The sequence below is a fragment of the Nelumbo nucifera genome, chromosome 1 (assembly GCF_055504915.1).
Source record: "Nelumbo nucifera cultivar China Antique chromosome 1, China Antique-T2T, whole genome shotgun sequence".
NCBI lineage: Eukaryota > Viridiplantae > Streptophyta > Magnoliopsida > Proteales > Nelumbonaceae > Nelumbo > Nelumbo nucifera.
In genome coordinates, this window is record NC_142649.1 from 59,994,861 (window position 1) to 60,011,763 (window position 16,903).

Below are 16,903 nucleotides of genomic sequence, written 5' to 3' on the forward strand. Positions count from 1 at the left end.
ACCAGTCACCCGATTATGAGAAGAAAGGAAAGGAAGAGAAGGTTTACAAATTAAAGAAAGCACTCTATGGACTGAAACAAGTACCGCGAGCTTGGTACAGTCGCATAGATGCTCATTTTACCAAGTTGGGATTTCAGAAATGTCCTTTTGAACACACTTTTTATGTCAAGATTGAATGAGGTAATAATATCAAGATGTTTGATATGTTTAAAGTATCTATGATGAAGGAGTTTGAAATGACTGATTTGGGATTAATGCGTTATTTTTTGGGATTGGAAGTCATTCAAACTACTACTGGTAATTTCATTTACCAGAAGAAGTATGCTCAAGAACTTCTTGCAAAATTTAAAATGGCTGATTGCAAGCCAATCGGTACACCAACTAAACCTGGTTTAAAGCCGTGTAAAGATAATGTTGACAAGGAGGTTGACAACACTTATTTCAAGCAAATCGTTGGTAGTCTCATGTACTTAACCTCCACGAGACCTGACATTATGCAGTAAGTTTGATTAGTAGATACATGGAGAAGCCATCTGAGATGCATCTAAATGCAGCTAGAAGAATCCTTAGATATGTGACAGGTACAATTGATTATGATGTGTTTTACAAAAGGAAAAATGGTACTGATCTTGTTGGCTATACAGATAGTGATTATGCAGGTGATGTAGATGATCGCAAGAGCACTTCTGGTCACGTATTCATGCTTAATTCTGGTGCGATATCATGGTCCTCAAAAAAGCAAGATATAGTGACACTTTCCACAACTGAAGCCAAGTTTGTAGCAGCAGCCTCAAGCTCATGTCAAGCTTTGTGGCTTAGAAAAATGTTTGAAGTACTTGGTGATGAGCAAAAGGGTCCAACAATCATTTATTGTGATAACATGTCAACTATCAAGTTGTCAAGAAATCTAGCCATGCACGGGAGAAGTAAACATATTGATGTTCATTTTCATTTTCTAAGAGATCTTTGCAAAGATGAAAAGATTGAACTACAATATTGTAAGAGTGAAGAACAAGTTGCAGATATTTTGACTAAGCCATTGAAGCAACCAGCGTTTGAAAAACTGAGGAACATGCTTGGAGTTTGTTCTGTTAGAAGCATTAATCAAGAAAAAGAAAAAGACCAATCCTAAATTGTTTTCAGCAGAAATCAGTTTAAGGGAGAGTGTTAAGAGTTAAGTCAAGTGTCCTACTTTGTAGGAGTTGTGGTTGAAGATGTAATTAAGTTTTATCAAAGACCAAGTCAAGTGTCCTACTTTGTAGGAGTTGTGGTTGAGGATGTTCACCACTTTGTTTTGATTCTGTTCCTAAAAATCTGCACATGTTGTTAGTAAACATTGTGTTGTTTAGAATATCTCTATTTAAGCTGTCAGTCTGTCTTTTATTAATACGAGTAATTCAGCTTGAATCTTCTATTCAATACCAACACTCTTCCTCCTTCTGTCATAGTGTATTTTTTCTTCTAACCCTTGTGTTTGAATAAGAGTAATAATGTTGATTAATAACCTAGCTTTTTCGTTCTTGATTTGCAGTTAGTTCATACTTTTTGATTTAGGATTTGGTATCTCCTATGTTTTTAGTATGGGGGTCTCTTTTTGCTTTGCTTGAAAGCTATCTTGAATATAAAATTTGTAAGTAGCTTTGCATGTGGTTCATGACCTGATTTGCAATCTAGCCGTGTTTGGATTTGAGATTTTAAGTTTGAAATAATCTCATATGTTGTAGTTTCTAGATAATATAAACCTAGCTAATATTCTATCCCCAAATAAGCTTTCAGCGGTTGTCATTCAAATCTGTTCTAGCATTAGGTTTGGCTAAATGCAATTTTAAAGGTTGTCATTCTAATCTTGGCTTTGAATTTTGCTTCTGTATTTCAAGCAGGAGCATTTAATTAATACACACAATAATAAATGAGGCATGCAACAACCCTTCAATTAATGAAGCCATTAAGGTTTCAAGTATAAAGACCTCTCACTTGGTCATGTTTAGGGGAAGATTTGCAGGAGTTATTGTTTTCTAGTATCGACATATCATTCTGGGACCCCTCCAATATGACCTTACAGTGGGTGTATCGGGGGTTTGACCGATTCAAGGGCTGGAGGAGCCCTAAATCAGCCCCCCTGAACCAGTTTTGAAAAAACAATAAAAAACATAAAAAAAGGTACCGAATACACCCCTCTACCGGCTCCATTTGGAAGGAGTACAAATACAAATATGTAGAGCACAAAATCTTATATTTTGTATAAATTTGTACTATACATATTTGTATTTGTACTCCTTCCAAACTGAGCCTTAAGAAAAAAGAATGGTCATAATGGGGTAATGAGAGGTCATGAGTTACTTGTGAATCAATGGTTGAGATTCATTTGAGAATTTGAGCTAATGGTTAGGATAGATTATCAGACCTTGTCTTCTACCATAAATACCCCCCCACACACACACACAATATAGTGCAAGTGAGATAAGACAATTCAATTTCAAGTCTTTCTTTGAATATCTTTAGAGTTCTCTTATCTCTTATTTCCTCTTCTCTCTTGAAAAAAAAAACAAGAAAGAATGTAATACGATCGTCCATGGAGAAGATCTTCTCTTCTTAAGCAGCTTAGGTTATTGTTGTGGCCAGCAATTAAAGATTGAAGAAGATGTTATTGTTTGTTTATTATAGGCCATGGACTTAGAGATTGATGCCCAAAAGTTGAAGAAAATCAGAGAATTTTGATCAGGTTATATTCCGGAATGGTGAGTCAGTTTATGTTTTAGCCATTTCACAACAAATTGAATTTGATGATGTAGGAGTAATAATTTGCAATTCACTGAATTCTTTTGAAAATGATTTCTGTTCAATCTACATAATTTGCAGTTGACTGAATTCTGACATATAGGAAGGCTTAATATGAAGGGGAAAAATCCATTTCTGGTTAATATTTCATTTACTTTGCTGACATGGAACCTTATTTACCTTAATTTCAAGATTATTCAATGGTTTTACTTAATTTCAACATCTTTGCTGACTTGGAATTGTTCTCTTAACAGGATCACTTGTTGTTTTTTTTTATTTTAGTAATTCAACCACTAGATCAATTTCCCAAATCATTCAAGTTTCCTCTAAACTGAGGGCACCTCATGTCTATGTTGCTCTGAATGTTGAATTGTTGTTGTTATTGTCATTATCATAAGAAATAAATAAGCAGAAACAATCTAGGAGTTTCAATATCTTAAAACAATATAAATTCTTTCAACATGTAGGTTCTCTGTGTGCGTATGTGTGTATTCTGATGGGAGATGTCATTCTAAATTGGCAAGGCGTATAGATCTTCAGAGGAAGCTCTTTTGTAGCATATAATTGGTGAGTATTGGAGATGTAGGATAAACAATGCAATACTTTGCTACCGAATTGTTTTTTAAGTACTACATTTTTGCTTCAGATTGGTGGGGGGGCTTTGACAAGTGGCCTTGTTCCAGGAGTAGTCTACATTATCAAGTAGACTAAAACCTTCAGTCTTGGCCCATTTAGCTGCTGCAAATGATACAAGTGGTGAAGGACAAAAATGTGAATACACAATAGACTACAACCAATGACTCAATGTTCAGTTTGTCACGGGTTTAAATCCATGCAATGACAGATTTTCAACGTCATGAATCCTAATGTGAATGACCGTGCCCCTTCTCTTGATAGGGAATCAACTAGAGTTGTTCATACTTATAAACAAGGATCTTGCCTTTAATAATTTGACATTGTGTTCATCATCTCATCCCCCTGCATCTTGAATGTTGCCTTCGTTGCTTTTTTCTACAGGATCAACTTTTTGTAGATGGATTTTTGTGAGAAATTGTTGTATATTTTTTCATTTTTTTTTATGGTGGAGAATGATTGTTTTGTTATTTTTGTTTGTTTGTGTTTTTCTTTTCTTTTTTCATATTTTCTCCGTATATGCACTTGGTACCAGGTTGTCAATATGTGTATATGTTGAAAATATATAATTAGTGGATGTTTTTGAGGTTCTTTTAACAGGGGCAGAATTGAAAACTTTGGTTGATTCCAGTTCCAACTTCTAATTGAACCAAACAACAACAATCGGAATCCGATTCTAATTCTTGATTGAACCAAACAAATGTTAAGAATAGGTGATTCCAATTTCGATTCTTAGATATTCTAGTTCTGATTCCGATTCCAGTCCTGTCTGTGAACCAAACATACCCTAAATATAAACTTAATTTAACTGAGCCAAGACATGCTGAAATTTGGTTCGGAATCAGTGTAAGGTTAAAGCCCTATGACCATGTCACATGCATAAAAAAATAAGGACATCGTATTACAGAAATCAACTTATAACTTTATAAGAGTGGCTATTTGGAGAAAAAAAAAGAAAGAAGGAAATCTAGCTAATCTTTTGAAGCTTTGAGAAGGGAGTTTTGTATAAAAAAATAATTAATATCTTATGTAATTTGAAAAGAGTAAATCTATATATTTGTTTAAGTGGCACAGTGAAAGTTTAAACCATCGAGTACGTGAATCCGAATCTACTCCTCATAGTGTGCACAACATATTTTAGATGCACATCAGGAACATCTCTCGTACTTGTATTTATTACTCATGAAAAGAGTGAGATATGGCTAACAAATCCCTTTACCGGGGTGGTAGATAGACCCATCAGACTTTTTATTTGATGGATCCTCTAGTCTACTCTAGTGCAAGTCAACCTTATATGGTATTTTATTCTACCAATAAATGAATTTTTTTATAAATGTACTAATAAATTATTTGATGCATTTATAGTTGAGATTTTTTTTGAAGAAAGCCCCTACACAACTTCATTGGTTCTATCATCATTTAAATAAGGATAAGTAGACATAATGCTTCTCACACTAACCTCAAAGAAAGTCACATAGAGAACATCTGCCATGTTTATATGTGATTATTTATAGGGAGAAGTTCTCAATGCATGGTGGGAACATCTTTTACTGTGAGATCCATTTGAAAAGTAAATCTCGATTCACAAAGATAAATAAAAGATGGACCACATGGACATGATACCCCACATGTTCTTGTTGCCTTTATCTGATAGCCTTAGATTTATTCCTATGGCTCCATCAAAACGTCATTTCATCACATTTAAGGTGAGCCCATATCTTCATTTTTTTTTTGAAAACACCATTACGCATCATATTTCATTCAATTAAAAAATTGAAACAAAAAAAAGATGACAAGGCCAACAGAAAACCCCGCTACAATTTCTAAAGAGAAAAAATATAAAAATGGATGAATGAGGACATAAAGAACTCCTGCAACTAAATAAAGGTGAAATAAAATCACCAATAGAAGTAGACAAGTACATCTCTAGTCCACCACAAACGGCGAACGAAACTGACAAAAGAGGTTTTCAAAAGGCTGCAATGATTCTGTAATAGTATGTTTGGAATAGATCCACAAAGGATGGCAAAGCTCCACACATAACGATCGCTACCAGTGACAGAAACTGCCATTCATAATTGCCTTCGCCGGAGAACTGTGAACGGAACTCGCCATGAACCACATCAGTTGGAGAAACGAAAACTGACTCAATCATAGACGGGAAGCGTGAAGTTACATCCACCAGTAACAATCACCTAATAAAGAGTTCAAGAGAAGAAATCCCATGTCAAAACACCCATAGAAAGAGAAGGAAACACAAAAAAAGGCACAAAGAACAATGGGAAAGAGAAGAGCAAATGACAGGGGGAAGGAAAACCCAGATGGGAGAAATCAGAGAACAAAGCCTCGAGAAAACTTGAGATGAAGCCTCTCTCGAAACAGAGAGAGAGAGAGAGAGAGAGAGAGAGAGAGAGAGAAATTAGATGGGAAAGGACAACCCAAATGGGTGGCTTCCTTCAGGACTCCTCGAAGGGAGCCACCCCAAATGAAAACCCTAACGATCACCTCCTTTGATTTTGAAGGCTAGAATACTGTATATATTTGGTTCTATAGGCGTTTCTTTAGATAAACATTTAGGCTTCTTTCAGGACTCCCCAAAGGCAGCCACCCCAAACAAAAACCCTAATGATCGCCTCCTTTGATTTTGAAGGCTAGAATACTATATATATTTGGTTCTATAGGCGTTTCTTTAGAAAAACGTTTAGGCTCAGTTTGGAAGGAGTACAAATACAAATATGTACTGTATAAATACATACAAAATACAAGGTTTTGCACTCTACATATTTGTATTTGTACTCCTTCCAAACTAAGCCTTATATGAAAAATACTATTTTAAATGTTTTTTGCTTTTTTTTTATTTAGTTAGACGTTTTATGGATGTTTTAAATAATACCCTATAAATTAGCTAAAGTGTGCCATATCATCATTTCATTTCAAGAAATGGCCAAACATTAGGGGAATGCGAATTTGACGTTTCACTAAATACCCCATGCACATAAATCAAAGCGCTTCAGTTTTTTAGTATTTATTTGATAAATGGTAAAACCAAACTCTAGTTTCAAATACAATAACACCAATACCTACAACACCTATGTAACACTGATACAACAACATTTTTCAATAAATGCCCACTAGGGGTGCTCATGATTCGGTTAACCAAACCATGGGGTGATTTTCTAAACCGAGCCGACCTGTTCTGTTTTTAAATCTAACCGAACCGAAACTGAACCAATGCAACCGGTTAACTAGTTGATCAATTGACCAGTTAACCGCGGTTTGAGAGAGAGTGAAGACTCTGAGTGAGTGACGAGTGAGATATTGAGAGGAAACACCAGACGGTCTGAGAGAGAGTGAAGGCTTTGAGTTTGAGAGTCAGAGAGTCAGAGAGATGACTTATGAGAGAATGAGAGCCGATGAACATAACTGGCTATTGAGAGATATTAGAGTGAGAGACACCGTCAGTCGCGGTCGGAGGTCATTGCCTGTTGGTAGGTATGGCCTGTTGGGGAATAAGAAGAAGAGTCTGAGAGAGAGAACAAAAAGCGAGACAGTTGGTCGGACGTCGATAACTCGGTCGTCGAAGGCCGTCGGTGATTCGGTCGGAGGGTGGAGCGCTAGAGGCCATTGGTCCGTTGGGGAAGAAGAGAACTGAGAGTCTGAGAGAGTGAAAGAGAGAGCTCAGAGAGGGAAAAAAAGAGGAAAGGCACAGTGGAGGTAGGAGGCCGATTATTAGCGATTCGATTTTAAAAATATTATATACATTATATATATATATGAGAAATTTTTCTTCATATTAATTACTTGAATTTTAGATATATCGTAGTTAAGATAGAAATTGAAAATTAACAAAAGTAATAATATGATTAAAAATAAACTTAATTGCTTGTAGAAAATAACAATAAAAATAACATTTACTTTAACAATTATTTTTATTTAATATGATGAATATATAACATTAGAAATGTTCTCAAATGTTTTCTACAAAATCCTATACATTTTCATTTTTTGTGTTCTATCCTTTTTTTAAATATTTATTACTCAATTATGACATTTATGGGTTTCTTTTAAAAGTTGGATCATTGATCCACCATCTAGATAAGAAAATAGCTTTGCTTTCGAATTATTTTTAAATTAGGGAAAATTATAGTCAGAGTAGGCTATACATTTAAAATTAGGCTACAAGTTGGTCTTGAAACCGACAAAACTCTGACAACCGGCTCTGCATTTCAAATTATAAAACCCCCGTCATGTCATTAGAGGCTTATGTGGATGTTGCCAACATAGGAATCTTAATCCATATTGGACACAACAAAAATCTTATACCGAAATTGCCCTTTAATGCTAGGTGATTGGAAAATAGAAAAAGGGTTTTTAGTTTCTCTTTTGCTCTCTCTCTCTCTCTCTCCCCCCCCCTCCCGCTCTCTCACTCTCACAATTGTCTCTCTCTACTCAATGACTGCATGATTTGAAAATGAATAAAAATGGTTTTTGGTTTCGGTATTTACATTCTCTCTATCAATTTCTCTCATTCTCTCTCTACATATCGTTCTCCCTCAATCTCTCTCATTCTCTTTCTCAAGTGATCTCTCTTTCTCACTTAATTTATGTTGTTCTCCCTTAATTTCTCTCTCACTCCCTCTCTCATTCTTTTTTTATTTTTTTTATTTTCATACACACTTATATAGTATTAATTAGACTGTATAAAAGAACATGAGACCAACTTTGGTATGGTTCAAAAATCATTACACCAATTTGATGAAAATTCATAAGAAACTCTTGGCTAAGAAATTTATAAGTTGATTGTACAAGTGATTGATCCCTTTAGTTTTTTTATACTATTTGATTAATATTGTATAAGTTTGTAAGAAAAAAAAGAACGAGAGAGGGAGTGGGAGAACGATAGAGATTGAGGGAGAAGAATGAGAGAGATCAAGGGAGAATGTGTGTGTGTGTGTGTGTGAGAGAGAGAGAGAGAGAGAAAGAGAGAGATTTTGATTTGGCTACAAATCATAGCTGAGAGAGTGGGAGAGACAGAGGGAACGGGAGATCAAGAGATGACTGTGAGAGTGAGAGAGAAGGGAGGGAGATCGAGAGATAGAAGGAGAATGAGAGAAACTAAAAACCTATTTTCGATATAGGCTTTTTGTTGTGTCCAACATGGATTAAGAGTCCCATGTTGTTAACAACCAAATAAGTTGTCAATGACATGGTGGGGGATTTTATAATTTGAAATGTAGAGTCGGTTGTTTGAATTTTGTTGGTTTCTAGACCAACTTACAACATAATTTCAAATGTACAACCGACTTTAACTATAATTTTCCCTTTAAATTATATATTTCATTTACATTATATAAATAACTTTTACTTATCACACTTAATTTTTGTTTGTCTATGATATCATTTGACCCAAGCCGCTAACCCACCACCCAAAAAGAAAAATAGTTTGATTTCTAGGTTGACATTAAATTTCGTATTACATTTCTATCATTGATAAAATTATTTCTTATCTATAATACTTATTTTTGTTCAATATAATGAATACATAATATTAGATATGTATCCAATATTTTATTTTTATAAATATACAACATTAGATATGTGCCCAACTTTTTCTCTATCTTTTTTTTTTTATTTCTGTGATTCTTTAAATTTTCTATTTTTCAAAATTTTATTATTTGACTATGACATCATTTCATTTTCAGGTAGATTTTAAATTTGGCATTCCATTTTCATCATTAGTAAAAACACTTTTTATATTTTATACATTAATTTTAATTTTTTTATTATTTAATTATGGTATTATTTATTAATCCATTTGACCTCAAATGGCCAAATTGCTTGCCCACCACCGGGAGGAAAGAAAATGGTTTTATTTTCAAATTACTTTTCAAAATATTTATTTTTATACTATTAAAATTAATATTGTGGATTTCATTTCAAGAATTTAATGATGAGAAAAATATATCTTAAATACATGATATAATGAGAGAGAATAGGAAAATATTTTTATTTCCAATTAAATTTTACATTTGATTTCCATCATTAATAAAAATGTTTCTTATTTATCATACTTATTATTATTATTTAATATGTATGCTAAAAATGTTTCCAATTTTTTAATTTCTATTTTTTCATTTTATCTATTTTTTTATTTTTTATTTAATTGTGGCAACATGGATTGACCCAAAATGGTTTAATTTCTTACCACCCACCTGAATGAAAACACTATTTTTTTTAGGTAGATTTTAAAAGTATAAGCTTTTATGTTATTGGAATATTTAATTTAGTAAGTATGAAATTAATTAATAGAACATAATAATGAGAACTTGAGAAGAAACAAAAATGACTTAAATATATGATTCAATGAACATGAATGCAAGTTAATAAATTAAATGTCGGATTTAATGAGAGGGAATTGAATGAATTGAATATCTTAAAATTACCTCTTTTCAACTCATTTAATATCAATAACCAACTCCCCAATTTTCCCTCATTTTTATTAATAAATTTAAATATAAAGGGGTAAATTTTATCCTAAAAAAATTCAAAAATATTGTTGAGGCCTTTTGTGCTTTTTAAAGTAGTATAGATTCTATTTTAAAAAAAATATTTTTAATTATACATCATGGGTTAACCTATTTGACCTGAAAGGTTAAACCACTAACCCACCCCCTAGATAGAAAGATGGCTTAATTTCCCATCGATTTTAAATTGCATATTTGATTTACATCGATAATAAAATTATGTCTATTTTATCATACTTAATTTCCCATCTATTTTATCATACTTTTTTTAAAATTATGTTTATTTTGTCATACTTATTTTATCAAAGTTTCTTTTTTTTCTATATTTTTTGTATTTTTATACTTCTAAATTTGTATTATTTATTTATGACATCATGAAATTATCCATTTGGCCCAAATGGTTGAAGTACTTACTCACGACCTAAATGGAAAATATGATTTCATTTCTAAGTTTATTTTAAAAATATATTTCATTCTATTAATAATTATTGTGTTTGGATTTATTAGTGGAATTTAATAATGATAAATAAATATATTTTTTTATATTTCTAAATTTGTATTATTTATTTATGGCATCACGAAATTATCCATTTGACCCAAATGGTTAAACTACTTATCCACCACCTAAATGAAAAATATGATTTCATTTTTATGTTTATTTTAAAAATATAAAATTTCATTATATCAATAATTATTGTGTATGGATTTATTAGGGCTATGGTTGGTTTGAAGAAAAAGGTAGGGAAAGGAAGGGAAATGTAGGGAAACCTTTACAAGGTATAAATGTTAGATTTCCCTACATTTCCCTTCCTTTCCCTACCTTTTCCTACCTTTTCCTAAAACCAAACACAGCCTAGTGGAATTTAATGACGATAAACAAAAATATAAATGTTAGATTCAATGAGAGAGAATGTGATTTATTTAATAACTTAAATATAAGAATACTTAATAAGAGGTAATTTATTGCACTTGATGATATTCTTTTAATTACATTTTCTGACCTTTTAATAGAGATGAACCAAATTCAAGAAGAGAAATATTTTAATAAAAAAAATTCCAGAAGCCAATACTTTTCATTCACACTTTTATTAGTATTATAGATATATATTAACCATTTTTCGATTCGATTTCGGCGTCTTCGGTTATTTTTCTCACTCCTAAATGCCCACAAAACCAAACATGTACAGTATTATAGTAAAAGCAAAGGTGTTTTGTAAACTTTGCAGCACCATATAGATTTTCCCCACACTTCAACGTTCTCTTGATTTTGCCACATCATTCATCACTGCACCGCGTGGCAAGAATAAACTAAATCGTCACTTTTTTCAAGCAAAATGGGTTAGAATGCATGCCCGGATAAACGTATCAAACAAGTAAAATGGACTTACTTCTTATCCGATCAATTCCTACTTCGGGTTGCGTGCTCATGTGATACAAATAAATGGACAGAACTCGGGTCATGTATCAGAACTCAGAAGTTCCGTGTTGACTTCTTTTATTTGTTTGGTGGGTTAGGATTCATGAGCCCTCCATTATATAGCTCAGCTGCCAGCGCGCAGCAGGTGGGATTCGATGCCAAATCTCTGCTACAATTAGTTCTAACTTTCTGTATATTTATTCTTAACTCTATCTCATATATACACAGAAACGGCGTCATTCTCTCTGTTTTTGTTCGTTTGTGTACTCACGAGGACCGCCACAGTTATTGGTAGGTAAGACTGAGAATTACTTTTCCTTTTTCCTTCATTGTCTAGATTTGCTTTAGCCGATTTCTTGTCTCATTTCTGGTTTAATTTCGGTTCATATTGGTTTAAAAGGTTTTAATAAGCTTGTATGTAACTAAGAAGATTGAATCCTAAGGTTTTTAATGCACTATCTTTGTCTTGGTTGGATTAAATGATGCTTTATCCCTGCTCGGAATTTGTGAAGGAACTAATTTGCTTATAGGTTTTGGGCAGCCATGAATATTTTTGTTTTAGGTATTTTTCATTGGATTTGACGTTAAATTTGTTTGTTCCGTTTAATCTCTTTGAGACTCCTTGGGAAGAGCTGAATTTCTTTACTGTTTATCTGATTTGATGCTTCCACTGGCTTTTTCTGTAGTTGAGAATCATTTTGCAATGGCTATTGTATATCTATTGCTGCTATTTTGCTAATCTGGTTAATGCCTTGGTTTCCCTCTTCAAGCACTGTTTTGCTTATTATTATTTTTTTACATGTTTCTCTGTTGTTAATTAGCGTTTCACTCTGGAAAATCAAGCTTCATTCATCGAAGCAAGACTAAAACCTACAGTCTAGAAAAGGTTGTCATTTTCTTAAGTACTTCTGATAAGAGAGTTAAAAAGAAAAAAAAAACAGAAAAAAGAAGAAAAAGAGCGAAAAGAAATCGAATTTGGGGTTACTCATTTGACAACATACAACATAATACAATATGACTTATTAACTGAAAGATTCTTACACTAATCAAACTGCATTGGATCTGCCTGTCTGCAGTTTCGTAGGATAAAGCAATCGCTGCTCTGAAGCAATCGTAGGAAGTTGTTCCATGCTTATGGGAGGCAAACAGTGCAAACCCCACTGATACCACTGTGAAAGTGTAAAGTTAACCACGCGCTTACATTCAATTCTCGGGTTCTTCACCCATCCATCCCTATCCTGGGAATCATATGTTATGGATCCTGATACCAGAGCTAGACTGCGTAAAAAGTATTCACGTATCCCTGATAACTACAACACTGTTGAAGAGGTAACAATGTCCTGCATTATCTAGTATTCCATTTTTATTCTCTGTTTCAGTGGAGTATAACCCTTATCACCTCTTGAGTCTTAACTCTTCATCTTAGAAAAGATGGTGTGTGGTAAAGGTTCAAAAATGATAGTTTGAATCTAACTGCTTTCATTCAGCTCACATATGTAAAGTCAAAATTTTCCAACACTTTATTAAGTAATTACTGAAATAACAGAGGGCCCCAATTCTCTGAAGAAAGAAGAAATCCATTCAGAGAAAGGATTCAATGAAACCAGCATTTGAAAAGTTAATAATTTTTCTATTTAGCCTCCTAGTTAGTCCTAAATATTTTTGTTTAAGATCAATCGCCACTAAATATCTTCTCATCCATGTGGCACATGTCACCAGTATTTCTGGGCATACATACTGTCCCGTATTCCTAATTTCCAATGTATTTACTTCTAAGCTTTCACATTGAGCAAAAGGATTAGTGGTGAAGAAAGAAAAGGATTGCTTTTATATTTACTAATTTGTTTGGTTTCATTATGTTTGCCTTGTGGTCTTGTTAATGCTAGATTTTGGAGGGAGGTGAATAGCAGTTCTTACTGATAAGCTACAGTTTTGTATGTTCAGATAATTTTGCAATTGTTTTCCTTTCACTTTTCATCCTAGGTAACAGAGGCTCTTGCCCAAGCTGGTCTAGAATCTTCCAATCTCATTGTTGGGATAGATTTCACAAGGAGCAATGAGTGGTCAGGTGCAAGATCTTTTAACCGTAAGAGCTTGCATCACCTCGGAGATTCTCCGAACCCATATGAACAGGCAATATCCATCATAGGAAGGACAATTTCATCTTTTGATGAAGATGATCTCATCCCATGTTTTGGCTTTGGAGATGGTTAGTATTTAGCAAATAGTATCTGAACCTATTCAAACATATAGCTGAAAACTTGATCAATTCATCAATATTGTGCAGTATCAACATGTGATCAAAAGGTGTTTAGCTTTTATCCAGATCATAGGCCCTGCCATGGCTTTCAGGAAGCACTGGGCCGTTATAGAGAAATAGTTCCACAACTTTCCTTGTCTGGTTAGTGTGAACTGTTATTCGAAATTCAATTTCAATCATTTTGTTCTTAATGTTCCAGTGGCAACTATGGTCCTTTTCTTATGTGACAGGACCAACATCATTTGCTCCGATTATTGAAGCAGCCATTGACATTGTGGAGAAGAGTGGTGGTCAGTATCATGTTCTATTGATCATTGCCGATGGACAGGTCAGTTATGGTCTGAATATCCTTTTGCATGCATTTTATTTGCTGTCCAATTATGGGTTTTGAGTAGATTTCCTAGAGGAGAAACCAATTCCTTGCACTGGCCAATTGAAAACAGTTAGAGCAAAAATAGTGAATACTTGGAAATCTTACTGGAATCCAATTATTAATAAATTCTTATGTCTGTTAATCCTGACATTAAAATTGTGATTCAAGGTGACACAAAGCAACAATAGAGAACAGGGCCAATTAAGTCAACAAGAGCAGGATACAATTAATGCAATAGTAAAAGCAAGGTAATTCTAAAACAAAATTATTATAACCATATTTTATTATGTAGGGTGTTCCAATACTCTTTCACTTTTGTTTGTAGTGAATATCCATTGTCAATTGTTTTGGTTGGTGTTGGTGATGGACCCTGGGATGTGATGCAACAGTTTGACGACCAGATTCCTTCTCGAACATTTGACAATTTTCAGGTCATCAATCTAAATAATTAAGACTCATTCATGACTTTTTTCTTGAGGTTGTTTCAACAGTTCATGATTGTATTTTTTTTTTTCTGCAGTTTGTGAATTTTACAGAGATCATGTCAAAAAACATCCCCACCATGAAGAAGGAAGCAATCTTTGCTCTGGCAGCACTCATGGAAATATCATCACAGTATAAAGCTACTTTGGAGCTTGGTCTCCTAGGGTATTGTTACCAGCATGCTTCGTTAACTTTTGTAACTCTGTATTGAACTTGTGTTTCAGTTGCCAAATATATTACAATCCTGCCTTTCTTTTTATTTCAGTCGCCAGAGAGGGATTCCAGGGAAGCCTCCTATTCCTCCTCCTCTTAGGCCATCCCATACGAGTGCCTCTGCACCTCAACATAACTAATAGGCGGGTCTATAAACAAGGTAAAAATTCATTCTACATGAATGACAATTTTCTGTTCTGCACAGTGCAAAGCCCTGCTTTTTCTAGCAACATAGATTACTATACAGTATCTAAATGGGGATCTTGCAAGATGCCTAACCCATGAGTTGTGTGAAACTTGGTGCCCCAATAGTTGCTTTGGGCTTTTTGAGATGCATGGAGTGTCCTACTCTGACACCTTGCAAATTTCTATGCAATACTTTGATTTAATTAATTTATTTATTTTTACACGCTTGTCTTAACATAAATCAACATTTAATGTTATTTTTGTGTTTTTTAGAGAAGATAACCAGAAGTTGATAGATCAACATCTAAGATTCAATCAGTAACCTGATTAATAGTTAAAACGATAAGGGGGAAATTAAGGTGCATTGAACATAGGTTATGTTCAATATGCCAATGAAATTGGACAGAAAAATGGAGATTGATATGGACAAATCAGCCTTGCTGTTATGTTCAATATGCCCTGCAGTGCATCAGGCTCAAGGTTTCACTCATTTATGGTTGAATAGTAGGTGGATGTGGTGGATGTGTGATGTGGCTGAATAGTAGGTGCCCAAGATGAAAGAATTAGAAGAATGAGCAGGAAAATAAAAACATGGAATGGCAAAACAGGATTTGGGAAGACAACTCTGTATGGTTGGGATAAGGCTTTATTAAGCTGAGTTACCATTTTATGAATTGTCAAAGAAGAAAAGATCATCCAATAAAACTTGTGAACAATAATATCACTATAATATTTTTTACCGAGCGAAGCTGCTTGTGATAATGTCACCCCTATTTCCTTTGGGAGAGTGATATTGTGCATTGTGAGTGCAGAAAGTATTGCATTCTATATCTACTAAAGGTGGAGTTTCTGATAATTTCATTTGCAGATGTTGCTGTGGTTGTGGAATCAATTGGTTACTATTAGCTTGGGTTGCTTTTCTTCAAGACATTTTCACAGTACTGTGATTATGAAATTAGATCTTCAGCGTCAGGACCATCACAGTTATCAATGTTTTTCTTTTTTTTTGTCGTTCAAGAAGTTATAGAACCAGTAATTTGGAGTGGCCTTTTGTCAAGTATCAGTTATAAAAACTTGCAAGCCAAATATCATGTATCTTTGTAATTTTTTTTTTCATTTTTTGCTTGCTAAAATGTATCTTTGTTATTGATAAGGCTGAAAGTGCTCTTTGTAATTTTTGTACGTGACTTCTGATAATCTCAGAACTTGGTTTTACCATTTTAGTGCTGCAAATTGATGCGATCAAATTTGGATAGGGGCATTATCCGAACCTGATCCAACAAAAATCTCAGAGGTCTGAATCCAATCCTATATCTGAAGGAGATGTAAAACATAGATTCAAATTTGATTTGTTTACGTGTTGGAATATACTGTTCAAATCCGATTCAATTAAACTAAAAGTAAATTCATATAAAATTAGTATAAACTTATAAAAGTAAATATAAAACAAAAAATGTATCATAATTAGAAAAAAATAAATTTATCTAAGGGTCTCCGTTTGGTTCCAATCAGAATGGGAATCAAAATCAGAGTCCATTGGAATTGGAATCAGAATGGTCTATTCCCCATCTGTTTGGTTCAGATGAAAATCAGAATTAAAATCAGAATAAGCTGGAATGGGATTCTCATTTCCAAAGGAGGGGAGGGAATCAGAATTGGATTCCTGCCCAGCCAATGCTTGGAATGGGAATGGCCTGATTCCGATTTTAAACCCCTATGCCATGAACCAAACAGACCCTAATCTCAGTGGTCTAAATTTCAAATTTCAAATTCAACTTAAACAATTCGTCTTCAAAACCCAAATTAAACGAGTCATATTCGAATTGGAGTTGGATTAATTCGAATATGGCCTGATTCCGATTTTAAACCCCTATGCCATGAACCAAACAGACCCTAATCTCAGTGGTCTAAATTTCAAATTTCAAATTCAACTTAAACAATTCGTCTTCAAAACCCAAATTAAACTAGTCATATTCGAATTGGAGTTGGATTAATTGGTTTTGAGACTTTGAGCTGATTTACTCACTCATAACCCA

General features: G+C 33.7%; 1 protein-coding gene across 8 annotated transcripts; it reads left to right on the plus strand.

Annotated features, from left to right (window-relative positions):
- The first annotated feature begins 11,401 nt into the window (after positions 1-11,401).
- Positions 11,402-16,085, plus strand: LOC104589814 (E3 ubiquitin-protein ligase RGLG2-like). Of its 8 annotated transcripts, none has more exons than XM_088900178.1 (12): positions 11,434-11,497; positions 11,581-11,643; positions 12,174-12,238; positions 12,429-12,681; positions 13,336-13,561; positions 13,640-13,753; positions 13,843-13,940; positions 14,154-14,233; positions 14,311-14,416; positions 14,506-14,633; positions 14,734-14,841; positions 15,736-16,085. In XM_088900178.1, the coding sequence occupies exons 4-11, from the start codon at positions 12,607-12,609 to the stop codon at positions 14,819-14,821; spliced, it is 915 nt and encodes a 304-aa protein (XP_088756304.1). In that variant the 5' UTR covers positions 11,434-11,497; positions 11,581-11,643; positions 12,174-12,238; positions 12,429-12,606; the 3' UTR covers positions 14,822-14,841; positions 15,736-16,085. The 8 variants fall into 8 exon arrangements, with proteins under 8 accessions (XP_010246559.1, XP_088756216.1, XP_088756304.1 ...); XM_088900106.1 differs by having other exon boundaries at positions 11,435-11,497; positions 11,581-11,647; XM_010248257.3 differs by lacking the exon at positions 12,174-12,238 and having other exon boundaries at positions 11,402-11,497; positions 11,581-11,647.
- The last annotated feature ends 818 nt before the right edge of the window (positions 16,086-16,903 follow it).